The following is a 20,809-nucleotide window of genomic DNA, read 5'->3' as shown; positions in this document are numbered from 1 at the left end:
CCGGTAGCCATCTTGTTTACAGTTACAGATGTACAGTAACTATAAAACAGAATGACCAATTACCACCAAAAGTAGTAAGTAGACATGCTGATTTGGATGAAGAACAATTAAATGAACTGAAAGGTAGCAAAACAGAAAAAAATATGTTTATATTCACTCATCCCGACTTCATTTAATGTATTTTTCAAATAATGTATTTTTAGTGGTTTGTAAACGCTACAGAAAAACACAAAAGAACACCTGCACATTATCCACACCTCTCCGAGACGGACCTTGAAAAATTACTGAAATCCGAGACGCCGGTATTATTATTTTTTTACTCCTGTTCTGCTGAAACAACAGCAACGTCTTGCACTCAGAAAAGAAAATAATTCAGTGCCGTCTCAACTCCGCCTCCTGGTGGATCTTTTCAATGGCAATGTACAATTCAATATTTACTTACTTTTGCATGTTTCAAGTAAATCAATTTACTCAGCTTAACTTAGTGTGTAGTTCAAAGTTATAATGGGACTACTTTTGTGGTGCCTTTATTGGCGTAAGGATATTTAATAATTATTATTTATTTATTTTACCTCGAATATATTTACTTCTCAGGGGTTGGAGGCATACAGACACCCTAATGGGCATTACTGCACACACACACACACACATATATATATATATAGACACACACACACACACACACACACAATCAACCTCAGTTAACTCGACACCCCACAGGGTTGCCATTTAGTACTGACTTATCCAAGGTGTCGAGTTAACCACGGGTGCACATGAGTCATGGCATTAACATGCATATAAATAACAGAACTCACACATTTACAGTATCACAGTATTTACAAGTTTATTTTTAGTTAAATGTCCTTATGAAAACGGTCGAAAGAACTGCAATGAATGAATCAATTACAGTATACAGTACTGTACAAACTCGGTACAACTCGTACAGTTCAATTGAAATAAGAATTAATAAAATAACTACAACATTATTTTTACGAAAACAATCCAACCACAAACTGTTGACTATACTTTTAGGGATTGGCTTGTACTGTCTAATTTGATGGCTTAAATAGCAAAAAAAGTTAACAAATGTACATTATACAGAATTAACTCTGTGAACATAAACAACAATAAACAAACAGTTTCACACAGAAATCAAACATTGCCGAGTTATCCATTAGCCTTTTTACCTGTGCCGACCTCTAACATTATATATATTAGGTGACAGACTGAAGCTGTTAAAATCAATGTGTTTCAGCGTTTCATTTTTGTTTCAAGGTTACACCCTCCCATTTCATACGATTCCTTTCTCCTCGGCAGGGAGCTGGGATGGGTCCAGACCACACTGCTTCATCTGGACAGCAATATCAAAGAGGTAGTCGTAGCATTCACACCTGTGGGGAAAATAAACAGGCAGGGGTGCTCGTATTAAATTAATGGGACACTAGGCTACATGTTGCTAGAAAATGTAGAACGAAATCTGTTGCTTCTGCTTTCATGGAACACCTTTCTAATTTATTCAACTTGTAGAAACTGTACAAAGAAATTTTGAAGTCAACAAAATATATATATTTTGTTTTAAAACTTAGAGAATGATCACTGGTGTATACTGTTTTGCTAAAATGACACATTCTTCTTAATTTTTCCCAAACTGTTTTCTTTAAACTTTAAAAAGATCAGAAAAATAGCATTCAGCCAGGAAACATTAACAAAAAAACACTAACTGCCCCTTCCTACAGTGCTAGACACAACAACCTTTACCCAGCATCAATGATTAATATTAAGGTTATGTAAATATATTTTTTCTAGCCAAAATCATGTAAACCCAGACATATTTATATTTATGCACCCCCAAAACACCATACTACCCAATATTGAAACTGCTTGCCACAAAAAACAACTCAATTGATCTATTTACTACCGCTAGAAAACAAAACAAGAATAATTTCACACGGAAGCCTTTATTAATTTAACTGAAGCATCTGTGTTAGTTTCTACTGGAACAGAAATATAAATGTTCTCTCTCTGTCATACTTTAAATGAATGTTTTATCGTATCCTTTGAGACATACTGACTGTTGCCTTATCAGGTTTCTTTTGTTTACCTTCAATTATTTGAACCGCAGTGCATTTACAGCTAAAATTTAGATGGCTTTAAATTATGGTATTGTTAATAGAGACCAGCAAAGTGTATCCTAGTTAACTATAACTTTTACATCCATACATCTATACAATACCCACCTTGGAAAAAAACGATCAGGAGACTTTCCCTGACGACATCCTACACTGGCTTCTCCGCAATTTTTTTTCAGCCTTTTGCCAGCGAGATAGCCAGTCACGTGACTTTTCTCGTAACTTTCATTGGTTGACTAATCCTATGATGTAATGTTGCTTAGACAAAATCAACTTTACTTTGATAAAGTTGCCTGAAACTTGTAGTTTGCCCATCACTTTCTACCCTTTCAACAGTTTTCGGCAACATGTAGACTAGTGTCCCCTCAGCTTTAGATTAATGGGACACAAGGCTAGACATTGGCTATTTGTTTACTCTTGTAACAAGGAAATGGTAGGGGAAAGTACAAGGGAGAACTTTACTGACACGTTCACAGTTTAGAGTTTTGCAGTCCTGAAACAGCAACCTGACAACACTGCCAACCTGTACGCTGAGTTTAATTTAGATGCCTGGCTGAAAACACTGCACCAGCAATATGCACCCCAGCCCACATGTATACTCACATGGTCTTGGCCTTCTCCCAGGACTCCCCCCAGACGTATACCCCGTGGCGTCGGACCAGTACTGCACAGGACTCTGGGTACTGGTCCATTGCTCGTGCCATCCTGTCCTTCAGATCCCTCTCCTCAGGGGTGTTCTCGATGATGGGGACCACCAGGGTGTCATCGTACCTGGCAAAGAGAGAGAGACCGAGACAGAGATTGACAGAAGAAAAAAATCCCTAATATTTCTCGTCACAGACTGAAAAACAAGCAGCTTGTGGAAAAGAAAAAAATGTAATTTTCTTTTGTACTTCAGTGTGGGTATGTACTTTGTTGCACAAGTTTAATAACTGACTACACTGTCTCAATTTCCAACTGTGTCATCTGGTCCTAGTATCTGAGCTGTGCTTTAAATAGTGACTATGGTAAAGTGATCAAGTGCTGTCTAACCGCGGCATTATAAAACCTCAACATTAACTTGCTTGATTTGTACTTCACACTTTTGACTACATAGCCGAGCATTCTGTTAGCCTCCCCACACTGACTGGTTGCTGTCAGTGACAAGTCTACTGCAACACCAAGGTCATTCTTATAGCAGGCTTGTTCTAGTTCAGTACCCAACTATTTGGTATCTGAATCCTCATTTTTGTGACTGGCATGCATGGGTGGGTAGGGTTCTATATGACAAACCTCACAAGTTATTGAGAGCACCAGAATCTGGGGGTATATGGCGGCATTGTTCATCTGTATGGGGATATGCATACAGTGAATGTAAGTTGTGTTAATCTACTCTTTAATGTCCCTGACAGTCCTCATTTTGTATTCATAGCAGTGGCGTGGACGAATGTCACTGACATGCTTGTTTCTAGGTTCCTGTACCTGTAGCTGGTCCCCGAGCTGCCCTTACGAATGCCCTTGATCATCTCCTGGTGAGTGATGCGGAACTCCTTCCCAGGGAAGAGCAAAGTGGCCATCACGGCTGCCTTCGAGTGGGTGTGGATCACTGCACCAGCCCCTGGGGGAGGAGGGGAGAACCTCAGAGAACTTCACCAAGATGCAGACTAGCTCTCTGATATTGCGGCATCAAAGTAACCTACATAAGCCTGCTAGGCGTGCACCTCACCCTTATTCCAAGACTGGATCGGATACAATTCTGCTATATACTCTCTGCATTAACCCGGTCTATGATATAAAATTGATGTGCGCCCATTTTAAGTTTCTCTGCACCCTTACCCCAAACCTCTCCACCATTGTCTTGTTTCTGAATTAGGACTAAGGCGGCTCAATATGAGAATTGTTTGGTGGATGAAAAAGTTTAATTATGGAGAAACAAAATAAAATATCAGTAATTTACCTCACTTTCATTTTGTGCATTTCAATTTACCAAACTGAACACTGAATGAGTACAGTACTATAAGACAGTGTTCCCTCATTATAAGGTGAAACAGGTTATTAAGGCATGGTCCTGGCTCCCATTTGCCTTATTATGCTATTACACTAGCAGTTGTATTCTTGTTATAAGGCGGAACACAAACTGCACGTTCTCTTGCCTATGGCTCCCGACTATAGTGCTATAAAAGGGGAACACTGCAGTTAAGAAAACTGCCATCAAAAAATGACTTCTATGGGGCTCCCGAGTGGCGCATCCAGTAAAAGCACTCGCTAGAGTGCAGGATGCGCTCTATAGCCTGGACGTCGCAGGTTCGAGTCCAGGCTATTCCACAGCCGACTGTGGACGGGAGCTCCCAGGGGGCGGCGCTCAATTGACCGAGCGTTGTCCGGGGGTGGGAGGGTTAGGTCGGCCAGGGTGTCCTCGGCTCACCGCGCTGCCCAGAGCTGCGTTGTCCTCCGACGCTGTAGCTCTGAGGCGGCTGCACGGTGAGTCTGCAGAGTGTAAAGAAGCGGCCGGCTGACGGCACACGCTTTGGAGGACAGCGTGTGTTCATCTTCGCCCCTCCCGAGTCAGCTCAGGGGTGGTAGCGGTGAGCTGAGCCTAAAAATAATTGGGCATTTCAAATTGGGGAGAAAATAATAAAAACTAATTGGCAATGACTAAATTTATATATATAAAAAAAAAAGACTTCTACTTCCTGAAACAATTCCCCAAGGTTGTTCTAGCCTACCTCTCATGGTGTAGGCGTTCATAAACAGGGGAGTGCACTGGCTCTTCTTCAGCTTCTTACAGGCCGGAGGGCAGCTGATATCCCGTTCCTCCACATCACATACAAACATGTCTTCAGGCTGGAGAGACAGAAAAAAACAATAAAAAGAAAAAATATACAAAGAAAACGTTAGATTATTATCATAACCCTGGTTCTCTGAAGCAGAAATGTAACCATTACCAAATGGGATATATCTCTGTGGCAGGGTGCCCCGCCCCTGTGTGTATTTTGTGTTTTATGTTGTCTGTTATATGTATTATTGTAGTGGTGCACAGAGTGTGGGTTATGTAGCACAGGTGATGTAAAATGTATAATTGTATTTAGACATGGGGATTGCACAATCACTTCACGTGCAGATTAAAATGGGTATTTGTATGGGGGCATGGGAAGTGCGCAATTAGTCCACGTGCAGTCTGTGCCGAGATTCAAATGAGAATGATTGATTAGCTGTATAAAAGAATGAATCTTTTTGGGTGTTCGTGAGTGGGGAACGGGAGAGAGAGAGAGGAGAAAAATAATTATAAAATCATAACAATTGCTACGCGTGTTGGGAGTAGAAACAGCACGGTACTTGTTCTGTATCTGATCGTTTGTTTCGTTCACTGTTTGTTTGTCTGTCTGCCTGTTTGTTTGGCCAATGTGCCGTTTGTTTTGTGTAAGTGTTTTGTGTCTTAAACCTTTTATTTTGTTCATTTAATAAACGCGCAAGCTGCGCATTTATCATTTCACTCGCAGTACTGTGTTCTTCCGGGTCTGACAGCACCCCTACAGCAATCCTTGTCACAATCTCTTGTAGCCCGAATTACCTGAGCACTTATGTCAAAACTGCTCCTTTAAGAGCCCTGTATGCGTCAGGCATTATCTCCGCTCCCAGGAGAATAAAGACTGATGCATAGGACTCAGTGGCATTTTTCTATTTCAGGGAACCAGGGTTATGATAATGCTGCTGTTTAGACAGGGCAAGTCTGTGGAACTCAGATCCGAAGCAAACAACAATTGCTCGGACTGCCGCCAACTCTGTGTGCAGACAACATAATACGCCTCTGCCCTAACTGAACAGAGCTTATGAGCTTTCTCTCCCTGTCAGACTGGAAAGGAGATGGATGGAAGGCCTCCAATTCCACTGACTGGTTGATATGGAAAGCAGAAATGCTTTTAGGGAGGAAAATAGTTACAGGAAAGAGAAAGCGAGTGCTTACAACTGGAAAAAAAGTTGGAAATACAAACCAGTAAGCTTGAAGCTATGGAGTGCTTTCAGAGAGGATCGGACTAGCTGGAACAGCAACCCGAAACCGATCCGACTCAACTTTTGCTTGTTTGGTCTATGATAGCAATGGCAGCTAAAAAGAGTACTTTCAAACAAACTCGCATTCAAGACTTTGTTGGGCCAACACTAAGTAGTGCACATTTAATTTCTATTGTAACTTCGGTTTTCTACTTTCCTGCTTTTTTTTATATTGTTTGGAAAATGGACACTAAATGTATGGGGAAATATTGAAGGGCAATTCTCATACCTCCCATTAAATTTGCATTGTGCGACACTAGCTCTAGCATTCAGAGACATTTCTTTACAGTTTGTTACATATTTTGACTCGTAGACATTTGGCTCATTTAGCAATGTGTGTTTAAATTGTACCAAACTGGTGTTTTTTCTTTTTTTCTTTTTTTAAATGAAAATTAGTATTACAATAGTCCTAAACTGCAACAGGCCGGGATTCAAACATAAAGCAGTAAACCTAATTTTGCCGATCACAAAACACGCTCTCATCTTAAAATCTACAAATAATTCCTCAATTGTAAAACATTAGATGAAGCTCTGATCCGACTCTGAAGCAAGATCAAAGTAGGATCAGAAGCCGAAACTGAGCTCAGGATCAGCGCTGATCCCTTTAGTACAACCCAATATATCACAGGAGCAAGATGGGAGCCTGGATCCAGGATCGGATCCCTTTACCACCACCAGCCCCTGGGGCGGAGACGCCTGACGCGTACGGGGCTCTTAAAGGAGCAGCTTTGATAGTAGTGCTCAGGTAATTCGGGCTATAAGAGATATATCCCATTCGGTAATGGTAACATTTTGTACTTGAAAGGGAAACACACAGAACTTACATCATTTTGTAAACAAAAACAAAGTATCCCTGGGTGCATAGTGTAAAGGGATGCTGCTTGCTGATTAAATAGTTTGAAGTTAAATGCTTAAGTGTTTATTCCTTTGTTTAATGAATTGTATCAATGTGGATACTGTGATAATGGACTTTGCTAAGCTTCAGACTTAGGAGTTTCTGATACACACAAAAAAATTTCACTTTGAAAAAAGAATATAAAGATTTGCCTATGCTTGTCCTAGAGAGACTGTGATGTCATAAAATATGAGAAGCCAAGCTATCCCCTCCTACCTGGATCCTCTCCTTCTGCACTCCTGAAGGGGCGATGAAGATCTGATCTCTATAAAAAAAAAAAAAAAAAAAAAAAAAAAAAAAAAAAAAAAAAGATAGTAGCAATTACTGTTACAGAAGAAATGTCTAGTATAGGAGACAAGAAAGTGAAACATTATGTTAGAATAAGAACCTTCTTTAGTTTAAAATTAAGCACAAACTCAAATTTTATTTTAAAAATAAAGTTTTTACGCTTTTTGGTGCTAAATTGCAAACAATTCAACATTTGACAGGTACAGTTTAGATCTTTGCTTGGTTTTGATAATTGAATATGGAATATAAATTAAAAAATGTGCATTGGCTTCCTGGTGCCTAATCAATTTATGTATTGTCAGAAGCTTTTAATAGAATATTAACAACACATCTTGTTTATACTGTAAATTAGAGGTAGCACCTAATAGTCGAAAACTCAACTAGTTGAATAGAAAAGTGGCAATCGACATCAGGAACTGGTAGTCCACTAGTAATGTTTTTGTGTGTTGAAAGTGAATACTAGTAATGAACTAGAAATGCCAGTATTTTATTTATATTCAGCTGTTTGAATTGAAATGGAAAGTAATTGAAGTGTGTGGTTTTAGATGGACAGTGCAGTTGCGGTTACACATACAGTAAAAGGCATTTTAGAACACTAATAAATAGTTTTAAAAAATTCCAAGCAGTTTTAAAATAAACAGCAAAGTGTTACAAACCTGTACGTACACATCGAGCACTAGATATTTTCAAATATGATTTATTAAAATATTTCATTTAAGTGGTGACTATTTGACGCTGGCAAAAAAGTATTCTTTCTGCCCCTACGTAATTAGAAATTAACCACTGGCAGTTGCAATGTAAATTCCCTTATATTTTCACTCAATTTTCTCACAAAAATGCCACATTTATAAACTGGAAAACCGTTGGAATGTTTTACTTTACGGTTACAGCATGCAAGTTGAGAACAGTATAGAATAGCAGGCTATGACACAGATAAAAAAAAGACTTGTTTTTCTTCTAATAAATGTAATAAGTAGTACAGCTCAGGTTTCATGCTCAGTAAGTTTTGTAGTTTGATTGTAAATAACTTGTATTGGTCAGAAACAAAGATACACGGAGATTCCAACTGCCACAGAGCCTATGGATTAATACTTCTAAAAAGGAAATAGACATTCTAACAGATTGATTGAACACAGATTGATTGAACTGATCTGTTGAGTTAATCTGTGCCTTATCTCCCAATTCCTGCCACTTTGGCTGCACTCACCAACATCTGGTTTGTGTGAAACAGGAGAGTATGCAAAGGCAAGGGGGTTCACAAGGAGAGGGATGGCTTTGATTGCTCTTTTTATAGAACAGTGTTTAAAAATCCAAGCTGTCCCCTATCTGCAAGTGCCTGCTCTTATTTAAAATGATCAGAGCTCCAAATGCATGGGCCACTCTGAGGTTAATCTGTTTTTTTGGCCAGACGAAATGCACTTTTACAGATATCAAAAGAAGCTTCAATAGTTGAAATATATACGGTATAACAGATGGGAAAAAAAAAAAAACAGTACAGTGTATTGAGATCTGACCACATGGTCACATGGACTGGTACACAAAGGCTCACAATCAACTGATCTGTTTTAAAACTGAAGGCCACAGATTCAGATTGCTTGGGAATGGTAATCATCTTCTAGCAAGCCAACATGTGTTTGTAAGTTATTACTAGCCAAGGTTATACCACTGGTAGACAGCAAAGGTCCCGGTTTTCCTTTTTTTATCTCTAAACACAGAGAACACAGCACCCCCTCTTCAACACAACAATGTGGGTTCTGCTAGAGAGGCTCCTGGCTACTCTCTGAATTTGTGATCTTTTGTTCCACATTAGGTGACTGTGCTACAGAAGGCCAAGATGGCAACACAATCTAGAATTAAATGGTCCCTAATTAAACAAATGGCCAGTTTTTTTATGCTTTTTGACAGTCAATTGAAGCATACATTTAGACTATAACAACAATTATCAATGGCTACTGTTCAGCAAGGCTTGATTAGGTAAAGGTTGCACTACACTAAAGTCAGTTAATATACTGTTTTTATTATTAAGTACAGTATTTGAAATAATTCCACTAATTTATATACATATTTTTTGCCAGCCCTACAAAATCATTTATCAAACACTTTATGTGAAGAGTAACTTTTCACCGCACGAATGAACTGTATCACTTTGCTTCTTGGCTCTTGTGTAGTTGTGGCGTTTCAATACGTTTTGTGTTGAGATCTTGCTGGCAGTGTTGGCGTATGAAGGAGTACAGGAAAGCATGCGTGTGTAAATGTGTAGACAGATGACGATGGGCTGGGTGGTAATTGTGTTAGGTCACTTTTCTCAGAAGATTAGTGCAGAGTGAGTACTAGATTCAGTTACTGTCTCACCTTTAGGGACCATAGTGTTTCTGAATGTATTATTAAACTAGAATCATGTATTACGGTATCTGCAGCCATTACCTTAAATGAAAACCAGTGCAGGCTTATAGAGATGGTCCCCATATATTAGTCTAATAAGTGCACTTTAAGTTATTAGATGAAAGTCTAATGCAATCTGTGGGTGAATATTGATACAAAACCAAAGCTAGAATCATGTTCACAATGTAGTATGTGACAGTTAAATAGTTAAATGAAATGTACAATGAAAATTATAGTAATACTTATCACCTAGTCATACTAGATACTACTTCATAGAACACTGATTCTATCCAAGTAACACTAAATGTATATGCATTATATTGTTATTTTATAATTATATATTTTCCTCATTGAAATGTATTTTACTATACCGTAAAAATACTAATGGTACTCTTAAAAGGCAATTCACAGATTTATTTCAAATGCAACAGTACCAAGTTCATACCTAACTCTTTAATTCTACAAAAATGCTTGTTTCTAACAATGTTTACAAGCAGATCTAAATTTAATAACTGGAATAACTTCACATGCTGTTAGGCTGTGTGGTCCAGTGTTTAAAGAAAAGGGCTTGTAACAAGAAGATCCCTGGTTCAAATCCCAGCTCACTCACTGTGTGACCCTGAGCAAGTCACTTAACCTCCTTGTGCTCTATCTTTCAGGTGAGACGTTGTTGTAAGTGACTCTGCAGCTGATGCATAGTTCACATACGCTAGTCTCTGCAAGTCGCCTTGGATAAAGGCGTCTGCTAAATAAACAAATAATAATAATATTATAAAATCATGCTACAGCAAATTCAAGAAATTTCAATCAGCAAAAAAAGTAATTGTGGAAACACTTCAGTTGCTTAGCATTTATAGAATGATTCTTCATGAAAGGCAATGGATATACCTAGTGAGTACACATTTCTTTACGACAAATTATTCCTTATTAACATATGTGATAACATCATGTTGACCTTATCTGTTTGGAAAGCGTTCTTAAATTCCTGGGATCAAGAATCATGCATTACTGGCAGGAGTGTGGTCTGTACGCCCTTGTGGTTTCTAGTTCTTTGCCACTCACCCATGCTTGAGGCTGATGCCTCCTCCAGTGCCCGTCACCCAGCCCAGCTGGTAGAACTGCCTGCAGAGCTCAGGGATCAGTGTGCGGGGATGCAGTTTATCCTGTTTGAAAGTTTGAAAGTTAAACTGAAACAACAGTCTACCTAGCTACCTCTACCATGCTATCCGACGAAAGCAAAAGCCGCAACGTTGTAGCGAATTATTAAAATAGTGAGTTTTCAGTTTATCAGTTACTTTTCTTCTCTCTCACAATATGTATGTATACAAACAGAATCCCTGCACATGTTTGAATTGACATACACTAGGGGCAGTGTGTTACAGGGAGGAAGAGTAATGATTTAACTCTGGCATGCAGTACTTCACAGAGCTGTATTGAAGCAACAGAGGTGGCATGTGCCTGAAACAGAAAAAAATAAAGTGAATCTAAACAAGAAAAATGTCCTTAAAAAGTTTCTCTTTAATTTAAAAATACATAATATACCAAATGTTTAGACAAGGGCTGATTTTACGTGTTTTATGTTTTTTATTCACTGGGATCACATAGTAATGAAAGACAAAGTTAAAATAAATTACAGTACAATACACATTTATTTTTCTATAGTGCCCTTCACACCATGGCACCCCAGAGTGCTTGAAAGAATCCATGGTTTCAACCTGCCTAACCCTTTAAGGTAAAAGCGACATGTGAGTCCCACAAATACAAACGATGATAACTTTCTTATTTTTGCAATGAGGTGCACGAAACAGGTTTAAAATGTACTGACAGGTTTTACCTGATAAACCAAATCGTCAGTTTCCTTGTGATACTTGTCACTCTCAAATGTATTTTAAGAAGAAACCATTTGAACAACCACTCAATTCCTTGTGTACAATGATCAAATTCTCACGTGTACTTTTGTTAATGTTGCAAAACAGAAAACTTGCAAACTTTACCCCAAATTTATTCAAGACAAAAAGCTTTATTTTTTATTTTGGTCCCGTGCCAAAGTTGACGAAGAGCATGAATAAAGCATGCAGCAGGTATCACATTGCTGTCTGGTCTTGGCAGTCGTGTCATGTTGTTAGTCTGTGAAAATGCAACTACCATCTTACCTATTTTGTATACTATGTTCTTTATATTTTGTTAAGCAATAATAATAATAATAATAATAATAATAATAATAATAATAATAATAATAATAATACTTCTTACATATTACAGTACCTCATAATGTTCTGTGTGGTGATCAGGACAGTCCCCATTGCATGCAGAAGAGGTCATGGTGAGTGTTGTGTTACTACAGTGCAGCCTAGGCAGACTAAACTATCACTACTGAACTTTTTACCTCTCTGACCAAACACACACGACTACGACTATTTTACGACTGACGTAAACACGTCACTGAAGCCTATTCACTTTTGTTAAACACACTGTAAATTATGGGTCCGGTTGTAACAATATCCAGCCTGCCAGTTCAGTCTACCCTCTTTCCCAGTACAGTAAACCAGCTATGGGACAGCAAAATGCTAAGGCGACGGTATGAAGAAAGGGCCGCTTCAGGCAGTCTGTATTGGGACCGTCAATACACTTGTCGCTGTTGCAAATGACACACACCCACCAGTTTTCTTGAACTCGCTTGTACTTGAACAAGGTGAACGAATTCGAGAGTCGTGATGATTATTTGTAATAGAAAAAGCTTTTGGCATTTAAAAAATAGTTGTGTGCCCCCGTTTCTTGTTATTAAAACCACTGCCACATCTCGAAGCTTTATTATTATTATTTTATTTCAAATGGGTCTCAGAAAATACAATGCAATTATAATTTCATAGTACTGTCTGTCATGTATTGACGAGTTATAAAAATATTTCTTACGATCGGGCCCGTACTTTTCAGGCGGTATTGGGGCAGCCCTTACTCTAGGAGGACACGAACATGGCGGCCTCCTTGAGACTGGGGCATCGGGGGATCCTGAACGGGATAAAATTAATTCGACCATGTAAAGGAATACCGCAGAATCACCATGGACATTACAGACTTTTTTTTCAGTCACAGTCTCTGTTTGGTAAGTGATGATAAAAAAAAAGGTTGGCTGCATTGTGTACTGCCTGTGTTACTAGCTACTATCACATCTAGTTTACCTTATTTACACCCATTATTTATTTATTTATTTATTTATTTATTTATTTAATAAAATAAAGTTTACGCCGTGACTGTTCATTGATATATTTATTCCTCGTTATTGCATGTTGTTCTGGAAGTACACATTATTACGGTGTGCATATAGGTCATAGAGCTAAGTGTGCCAGTAGTACTGTTAGCGAGTACACAGTAACTGTCATGTGTATCCTGTCTGTATATAACTACAACGAAAGGCCAATAATCTGGGCGCTTTTTAAATATAATACAGAATAATATGCATTTAATGAAGATGACACGAGTTTCTATGTTGATACATTATGAAATGTAGTACTTGTATTGACTTGAAATTGTTGACCCGAAGGTTGTTTGAGGTGACTACTGTAGATATGTGATGACTGCCTTGGAATTAAATAACATTTTGAGACCAAATTATTATCTGGGGCCCAACCAAGAACAGAGGTTGTATTGCTTCACATATGTTATAACTGTCAATAATAATTGGTAGGTTTAATAGAGGGACCCCAGATATTTTCAATTTAGAGACATTGCATTGAAATTTGAGTTCTGGTTTTACTGGGACGTTATACACACCAGGGTGCTTCTCCGTGTTTTTCCATTTCCACCCCTCTCCATGAACCATTTGAGAACTTCTTGACTGCAGGCAGAGGAATCGGGCACTGTGGTTCTTCATTTCCCAGTTGCATGCAAACCCTCCCACTAACAATCTTTTAAAGTACATTCAATCTTTGCTCTAGTCTAGGGCACAGTTTCCTAATGTATAGTCCATGAGTAAATCCCTTAGAAATGTATTACACAACTTCCAATACCCACACAGCCAATCTGTTAATGAGCTACAGGTAGCACTTTATCTCAATTCACAAACTATGCATCAAAAATGTATTATACAAAATACCCTAGGTTGTCATCTTTTCTGTATATTATGAAAAGGCTGTGTGGTCCAGTGGTTAAAGAAAAGGGCTTGTAACCAGGAGGTCTCCGGTTCAAATCCCACCTCAGCCACTGACTCATTGTGTGACCCTGAGCAAGTCACTTAACCTCCTTGTGCTCCGTCTTTCGGGTGAGACGTAATTGTAAGTGACTTTGTAGCTGATGCATAGTTCACACACCCTAGTCTCTGTAAGTCGCCTTGGATAAAGGTGTCTGCTAAATAAACTAATAATAATGAAAAATGAATATTTTTTTTAAAACTTTTTTTCTGAGAGTAATAGTCTTAACAGTAAGCATAAACTACTGGTACGGTACCTGTAGTTGTGCTGCAGTTTTTAGCATCATGGTGGTTGTGAGAAAAAACCCTAAACACAGAGATGGTTCCCTTGTTGGAAAAGGTGTACTAGTGTCTAGGGTTTGGAAGCATGCTGCCCAGCTAATCATGTGACAAGTGGTTCTTTCTTATTTGGTAAAAATATTGCCATTTCATCAGGTTGGGTGGCCCTAATAAAGAAGCTACATCATACAATTAGATAGCAGCACAGTATTTAGTTATTACACTGGAAAAACAGTGGAAATTGTTAATCAATTCACATTGACTTTACCCCTTTCCATTAAAAAATAAAACCCACTACAAATAAAAAATATATATACATTTTCCAGTGCAGCTGGGCAATGTCCCTCCTTCCTGCCTTGTATATATCATTGATTCATTCTGAATAGTTTAAACCCACCCCAACTACTGAGTGGCAGCACATTCCCACATTTCTATTGGAGACTCTGCTTTTGAGATTTAAAACGAGATTACAGTTAGGAATGGAGGGTTGTTAGCAGGGTTTAAAGATTTATTACAGTTAAGATACAGAGGATTTAAAACGAAATTGCAAATTGTGGCAAAATGTAAAAAAATGCCTACACACAACAATCCCAGAAGAATGTGTCCGTGACCATAAGGATTTCATTGTGGAACACAGCAAAGGAAAGAGGTACAACTCAAGTGTGCAAGTACTGTCGAGTTATTACTATACATATTTTGACAGTAAAAAAAAAAAAAACGCTCAATCATTTTGGAAAATAACTGAAAGCACTCATTTCATACAGTATATCAAAAACAAAAGCCCCGAAAAAAAACAATTTACATAACTTGAAAATAGCTAAAAATAAGCACCGAAAAATAAAACGAATAAACACTGAAAAACAGCTTCCTTTCCGTAATTATGTAACCTTTCTACGGACCACCTGAATGGAGCAAGCGGACCAGAGATTGAGAACCACTGCTCTAAAGGACACAATTTTTCTTGTATGATACTTAAGATTGAACTTCCAAGGTAAGGTAGAGATGAAGTTACAAGAAAGATATTTTTACTGTTTTACTGCAATGATTCGACAGTACAATAAAATAAGATGCATTTGGGTACAAACAAATTTGAATAATAAACATTTTAATTTAGCACTAAACAAGATGGCTTAATCTTCAGTTACAATTTTCTACTTACTTGTGATACTACAGTATATGGATTGGAATTCCATCTCTACAGTTAATGTTTCTGCCAGTTGCCTCATAATTCCTTCCTTCCTACTATCCAAGCAGTGTTGCCCTTAGCTGTCAGCAGGGGGCAGCAGAACACACTGTCTCCCTTGCTAAGTGGAGAAGGCCATGTTCTGGTAAACTGGGCAGGCTGAGTTTTGAGTTGATTTGAGATGTGTGTGTCTGTACTCCGGGAGGAGGAAGGGGGTGGTAGATGTACATACAGTTACTGCATACATGCAAGCAGTTCATGGAAAACAACACAGACTCCATGTTTTCTAGTTCTGGTCCAACAGCACTGTCAGTTGTTTTCTGTGATTGGTAGTGATGACAGTTATGAGTGTTTTAGTTTCCACTCATCTCTGAACGGACTGCTACTCTGAAGCTGATCTCCTGACTACCAGCATTGTGATTTTCTTTATTTTTTTATTCACGTATTCTCGTTCAAATTTCCAGCATTTTGTTATATTGAAGACTGTGTGATATTATTTTTCCCACAACCCCCCTTGCCCAAAAAAACAATTTTAACTACTCCATAAAAGGTTAATGAAAATGACCCCTATGCCTAGCAGTATAGAACAAGAGTGGCATCAGATATTTATGACATGTATTCATTCTTAGAGGTCAAAGGCTTTCACCTTTTAGTTTTTGCACTTTCACATTGCTAAACTGGGAGAGCATAGCAACCCCCCCCCCCCCCCCTCCCCCATTTCCAGTCACTAATAGTTTTTGCTATAGACTTTGCTATACACATTTGAATAAACACACGCTTCAGCCTTCCTCCTGCCAATTACCAGTCTTGCCAGTGACGCTACCCTTTCACAGTTTATAATGCATAAAGGTAAATGGTTGCCTGCACAGGGCTGGCTGAAGATCTGAAGCAGCTTGCATGAAAAAAAATCTATATGGACTGCATGGCACAATATATTTTGTATTTTATGCCATATTTTGACCCTTTGAATAATGTACAGTCTTCTTGTTTGCTGCATTAATAGAAACAAACAAAGCTGGGTACAATGTTAATTCAAATATTTCAAAAAAGTACTATCTTTTTTTTTATATAATGGTCAATGGACAGGTGTTTTTATTAGCGTTGTAGTGTCATTGATCTACTTACAAACACATGCCACATTTTATTTATGAATGGATTAGACATACACTACCGGTCAAAAGTTTTAGAACACCTCAATTTTTCCAGTTTTTATTGAAATTTACGCAGTTTAATGTCTCAATGTACTCTGAAATTAAAGCATAGAACAAATAAACAATTGGAGATAAAAAAAGAAATCATGGAATCGTTTTGTTTAACAAAATTTAATCTAAATTTATGACTCATCAAAGTAGCCACCTTTTGCAGATATAACAGCCGAACACACTCGTGGCATTCTTTCTACAATGGAAATCAAATATTGTTCGGAAAGTTCTTCCCAACACTGTTGCAGAAGTTCCCACAAATGTGTTGCACTTGTAGGTTGATTTGCTTTCACCCTTCTGTCCAGTTCATCCCAAACCAGCTCGATGGAGTTTAAGTCTGGAGACTACTGGCCATTCCATAATTTGATGCCTACCGTCTTGTTCTTTTCTTCTAAGGTAGTTCTGACATAGCCTGGAGGTATGTTTTGGGTCATTATCGTGCTGTAGGATGAACCCCTGACCAACTAGGCGTATACCAGAGGGTATTGCATGGCGCTGCAAAATGCTGTGGTAGCAGTTTTGGTTCAGGGTGCCACTCACTCTGTGCAAGTCGCCGACTCTGGATCCAGCAAAAGAGCCCCAGACCATCACGCTTCCTCCTCCATGTTTGACAGTTGGTGTCACACACCGAGGAACCATCCTTTCGCCTACTCGATGGCGTACAAAAACCCAGCGTGATGACCCGAAGATTTCAAATTTTGATTCATCGGTCCATAAGACCACCTTCCAGTCTTCAGTAGTCCACTGGCGGTGCTTCATGGCCCAGGCAAGCCTCTTTTTCTTATTTTGCCATCTTAGCAATGGCTTTCTTACTGCCACTCGACCTGTCAAACCTGCAGCTCGAAGTCTTCTCTTCACAGTTGAAACTGAGACTTGCTTACTTCGACCAGTGTTAAGCTGTGCTTGAAGCTGTTGTCGTGTGAGCTGCCTATCACTTGTCTTCTGATTCTGTTGTGGCTTTGGGTCTGCCAGACCTCTTCCTGTCAGAGTTTCCTCCAGTTTCCAAGTGCCTTTTGATGGTGTAGGAAACTGTACTCACTGACACCTTGGCTTTCTTTGCAATTTCTCTAAAGGAAAGACCAACACTTTTAAGGGTTATAATGGTCTGTCTGTCTTCCTTTGTTAATTGCCTTTTTCTCGCCATTATGAGAGCAATATACTACTTCCTGCAGTACAATACTGTCCAAATAATGCTTAAGAGGGTGTAGTAACACAGTCTGTTCCAACACTGCTTTTATACAGACAGAGGGTTTGTAAGTAATCAACAAAAGTTGGGACACCTGTAGGAATTGTTAGCATCAACTTTCAAGGCTTAATTTACTTCCATTGCTTAAGAACAGTTGTAAATTGTTAACCCATTACTTGTTCCCTGAAAAAGGCCTTTTTGTATAACTCTGAAATGTACATTATTTTTTAGATTTTGGTAACCTAAACTTTTTTTTTTTTTTTTTAACCTCTGGCAGTTTACCGCTTGCCTTTGTACCATTTCAGGTTATTCACTGGACTTGAACTGCTTAAATTTCAATAAAAACTGGAAAAATGGGGGTGTTCTAAAACTTTTGACCGGTAGTGTATGTGCAACAACATTTATATATTGTTCAGTTGAAATAATTATGGCATGTCTGTTATACCCTAAGTAAATATGAAGCCAGTTTATAAATGTTATTGATTCCAAAAAAGTCTGAAAGTACAATTTGAAGCCACAGATGGTAACTTAATGGCTCCAACTTGGATTGTCAGGATTACTATAAAACCCTCAGCCGGGCACACAGCGTCTCTTTCAGACTGCCTTGCCTCTTCTCTTTGTAATACAATAGACTATCAACTTGATATTCTCTTAGCATCCATAATCATCTATGTATATAGCAGATGCTGTGTACTTCAGCATAGCCATAACTGGCTACATGTAGTATGTCTGTCTCTGTTTCTTGTATTGAGGTATGTCTCTCGTTCCCTTCTGTGTTCCAGGAGCAGCTCCGATGAAGGTGATGATGCCAGCCCTCTCCCCCACCATGGAAGAGGGCAGAGTCCTCAAGTGGTTGAAGAAGGAGGGTAAGGGAGCTGTTGGATTGGTCTGGAAACAAACCTTGCATGTTGCACAAACCACACAGTGGTAGCCAAAACCAGCTATAAAAATGTCGAAATATGGCGTTGTTATCTGTTAAAATAAAAGTGAACACACAAGTATCATCTAACGGAAAGTCATGATTCCAACACACTGCTAGTTCATTTTTCAATCTGGGTAATGGATGAAAACTGGACCAATACAAAACTGTCAGAACTTAACTAAATCAATGAGAAACATCTTACAAACTATACCACACAATTTAAGTATGAAAACTCAAAATGTAATTTAAATCGGGTTACTTTTAAGGCAGTCCAAATGTAAAGCACCCTTGTTATGTATAATACAGGTGGAAAGTCTGACAGAAAACTGTGAGAGTATCACTCCCCATTTAAGAACAAATGTAAGCATGAACATTTCAGAAAACATTTATAAAGAAAATTCTGAACACCGACATTTTGATGAACAGAGGCCACTATTGCAAACTGACCGATACTGATGGAAGCAGAACAAAATGGATTAAATTGCAGATAAAAAAAATAAATAAAAAATTAGGAATTCAGTTTCACTTTTGACATGCTGTCACTTACGTGATTGCCCAGTTTGAACATGTTCAATAAAAGAAAACAAGAAAGTAAGGGAATAATAGTTACTGTGCCATTATTACAAGATTTTTCCAGTGCCCCCCCCCGTTTGTGTCCATGCTTTCTCAGGTTAATAATATACGTGCATTACCGTACTGTGATGTTTTGACACACTGATGCATATATTAACAAATACAACATGGACAGGAATGTATAATCATTTGATACACAGTAGTGAATCGTTATAGCTAGAAGTGTACAAGCACTGTACCAGTAGTACACATGCATATGCATGCTGCAGATCATTTCACATTCTTGCTGGACTGATCATCTGCTGTGCGCGTAAAGGTTGTGTGTAAGCATTTTTTATACAGCCTGCTACATTGAGTTTAGTTCAGTAATTATAACGCCTCCCATTTGAACGAGCTTGAATAGTGAACTCCAAACCATGTGCAGTTTAGCAACACTCTGGCAAAATGTACGATTGTCTTTAAGTCCTCAGCGCTTCCTGTTTTTTATTAATGTATTTTCTGCACTCTTTTGCCACCTGGTGGCACGACTAATGAAGCTCAGCGGATTTAAAATAGTCAGAAAAAAACACGATTGCAAAGCTGCGACAATTTTGCATCACGACAGGTGAAAAAAGCTTGTTTTGGCTACCACTGTATCTGTAGTATAAATGATAAATCACAAAATAAATACACTCATTGATTTTCACCCCCCTGCCGAGGTCTGCAGTGCATATTTGTTTTACGAATCACTCAAGAAAGTAAGTGAGGCAAGGTTATGATTTTATATATTTTGTTTTAAATATAGCTGTTGCAGAACAGTAAATAAGAAACATCAATAAATAAATACCATGAACATAATTCATAAATATTGCATTTAAATAACATTGTACTGAAGTACATTGTACATTATAATTAATAAAGCTTTAGTTTTAAGTAGTACATTAAACATTGTCATGTAACATTTTCATAGAACTGTCCATCTGACTTTCTCACTGCGGCATAGAATTCTCGGAGGAGTCCGTTGAGTTTGTGAACGTTTTATATATTTACATCGTCGAGTTGGAAATGTTTGAATTTTAGGAAGTCAGAAAGCATTGAAAGCGAAGTTTTAATGACGAATTTAGTGTTTGCAGCATCTTTGTTTTGTAGTATATTTTGTAATTAATTTTCTGTTACGTCATAAAATCACATACCAATCTTTACCCAGGGCCCGACTGTTCTATTTATTTATTCTATATATATATATATATATATATATATATATATATATATATATATATATATATATATATATATATATAAATAAAAAAACGTTTAAAGTGTTCTGTAATTTTTAGGTCGCGTTAACGCAAAATTTTGGGAAAGGGACACAGACATGCATTTTCATGGTAATGTATTACACTGCAGCAAAATGACTGTTAAATTAAATTAAATTAAATTAAATTAAATTAAATTAAATTAAATTAAATTTAAAAAACAACAACAACAAAAAAACACTGTTCAGCAGTCCTGTAGGTAGTAACAATAAGCCTCATTTGGCGCAATACGCAGCAATATTAAGGCTATTTACTTTTAG

At 38.0% G+C, this 20,809-nt stretch overlaps 2 protein-coding genes across 3 annotated transcripts in view; one reads left to right on the top strand and one right to left on the bottom strand.

The window, feature by feature from the left end:
• Nucleotides 1-827: 827 nt before the first annotated feature.
• Nucleotides 828-12,275, bottom strand: apip (APAF1 interacting protein). The gene is made up of 7 exons (XM_034057247.3): nucleotides 11,989-12,275; nucleotides 10,786-10,886; nucleotides 7,270-7,318; nucleotides 4,835-4,952; nucleotides 3,591-3,726; nucleotides 2,733-2,900; nucleotides 828-1,391 (listed from the first exon to the last, which is right to left on the bottom strand). Exons 1-7 carry the CDS (start codon nucleotides 12,043-12,045, stop codon nucleotides 1,292-1,294), a joined length of 729 nt encoding a protein of 242 aa, XP_033913138.3. The 5' UTR covers nucleotides 12,046-12,275; the 3' UTR covers nucleotides 828-1,291.
• A 31-nt stretch (nucleotides 12,276-12,306) lies between these two features.
• LOC117435071 (pyruvate dehydrogenase protein X component, mitochondrial-like) overlaps nucleotides 12,307-20,809 on the top strand; it is a 49,727-nt gene continuing 41,224 nt past the window's right edge. The window contains exons 1-3 of one of the 2 annotated variants that reach the window (XM_059002755.1): nucleotides 12,307-12,415; nucleotides 12,658-12,826; nucleotides 18,542-18,625. In XM_059002755.1, the coding sequence (XP_058858738.1) occupies nucleotides 12,697-12,826; nucleotides 18,542-18,625 (214 nt within the window). In that variant the 5' untranslated portion in view covers nucleotides 12,307-12,415; nucleotides 12,658-12,696. Of the gene's footprint in view, nucleotides 12,416-12,578; nucleotides 12,827-18,541; nucleotides 18,626-20,809 lie in introns of those variants that run through there. The other variant, XM_034057986.2, reaches the window with a different exon arrangement.

The sequence above is a fragment of the Acipenser ruthenus genome, chromosome 28 (assembly GCF_902713425.1).
Source record: "Acipenser ruthenus chromosome 28, fAciRut3.2 maternal haplotype, whole genome shotgun sequence".
Classification (NCBI taxonomy): Eukaryota; Metazoa; Chordata; class Actinopteri; order Acipenseriformes; family Acipenseridae; genus Acipenser; species Acipenser ruthenus.
This window is presented reverse-complemented; position numbering and strand designations above follow the sequence as displayed.

What these genes read in the sequence shown, in the direction of transcription:
- apip (XM_034057247.3), bottom strand. Translation starts at nt 12,045, where the DNA reads ATGACCTCTTCTGCATGCAATGGGGACTGTCCTGATCACCACACAGAA. An exon ending in ACCACACAGAACATTATGAG is followed by an intron (nt 10,887 to 11,988) that starts GTACTGTAATAT and finishes ACTTTCAAACAG; the next exon opens with GATAAACTGCATCCCCGCAC. An exon ending in GGCATCAGCCTCAAGCATGG is followed by an intron (nt 7,319 to 10,785) that starts GTGAGTGGCAAA and finishes TTTTTTTTATAG; the next exon opens with AGATCAGATCTTCATCGCCC.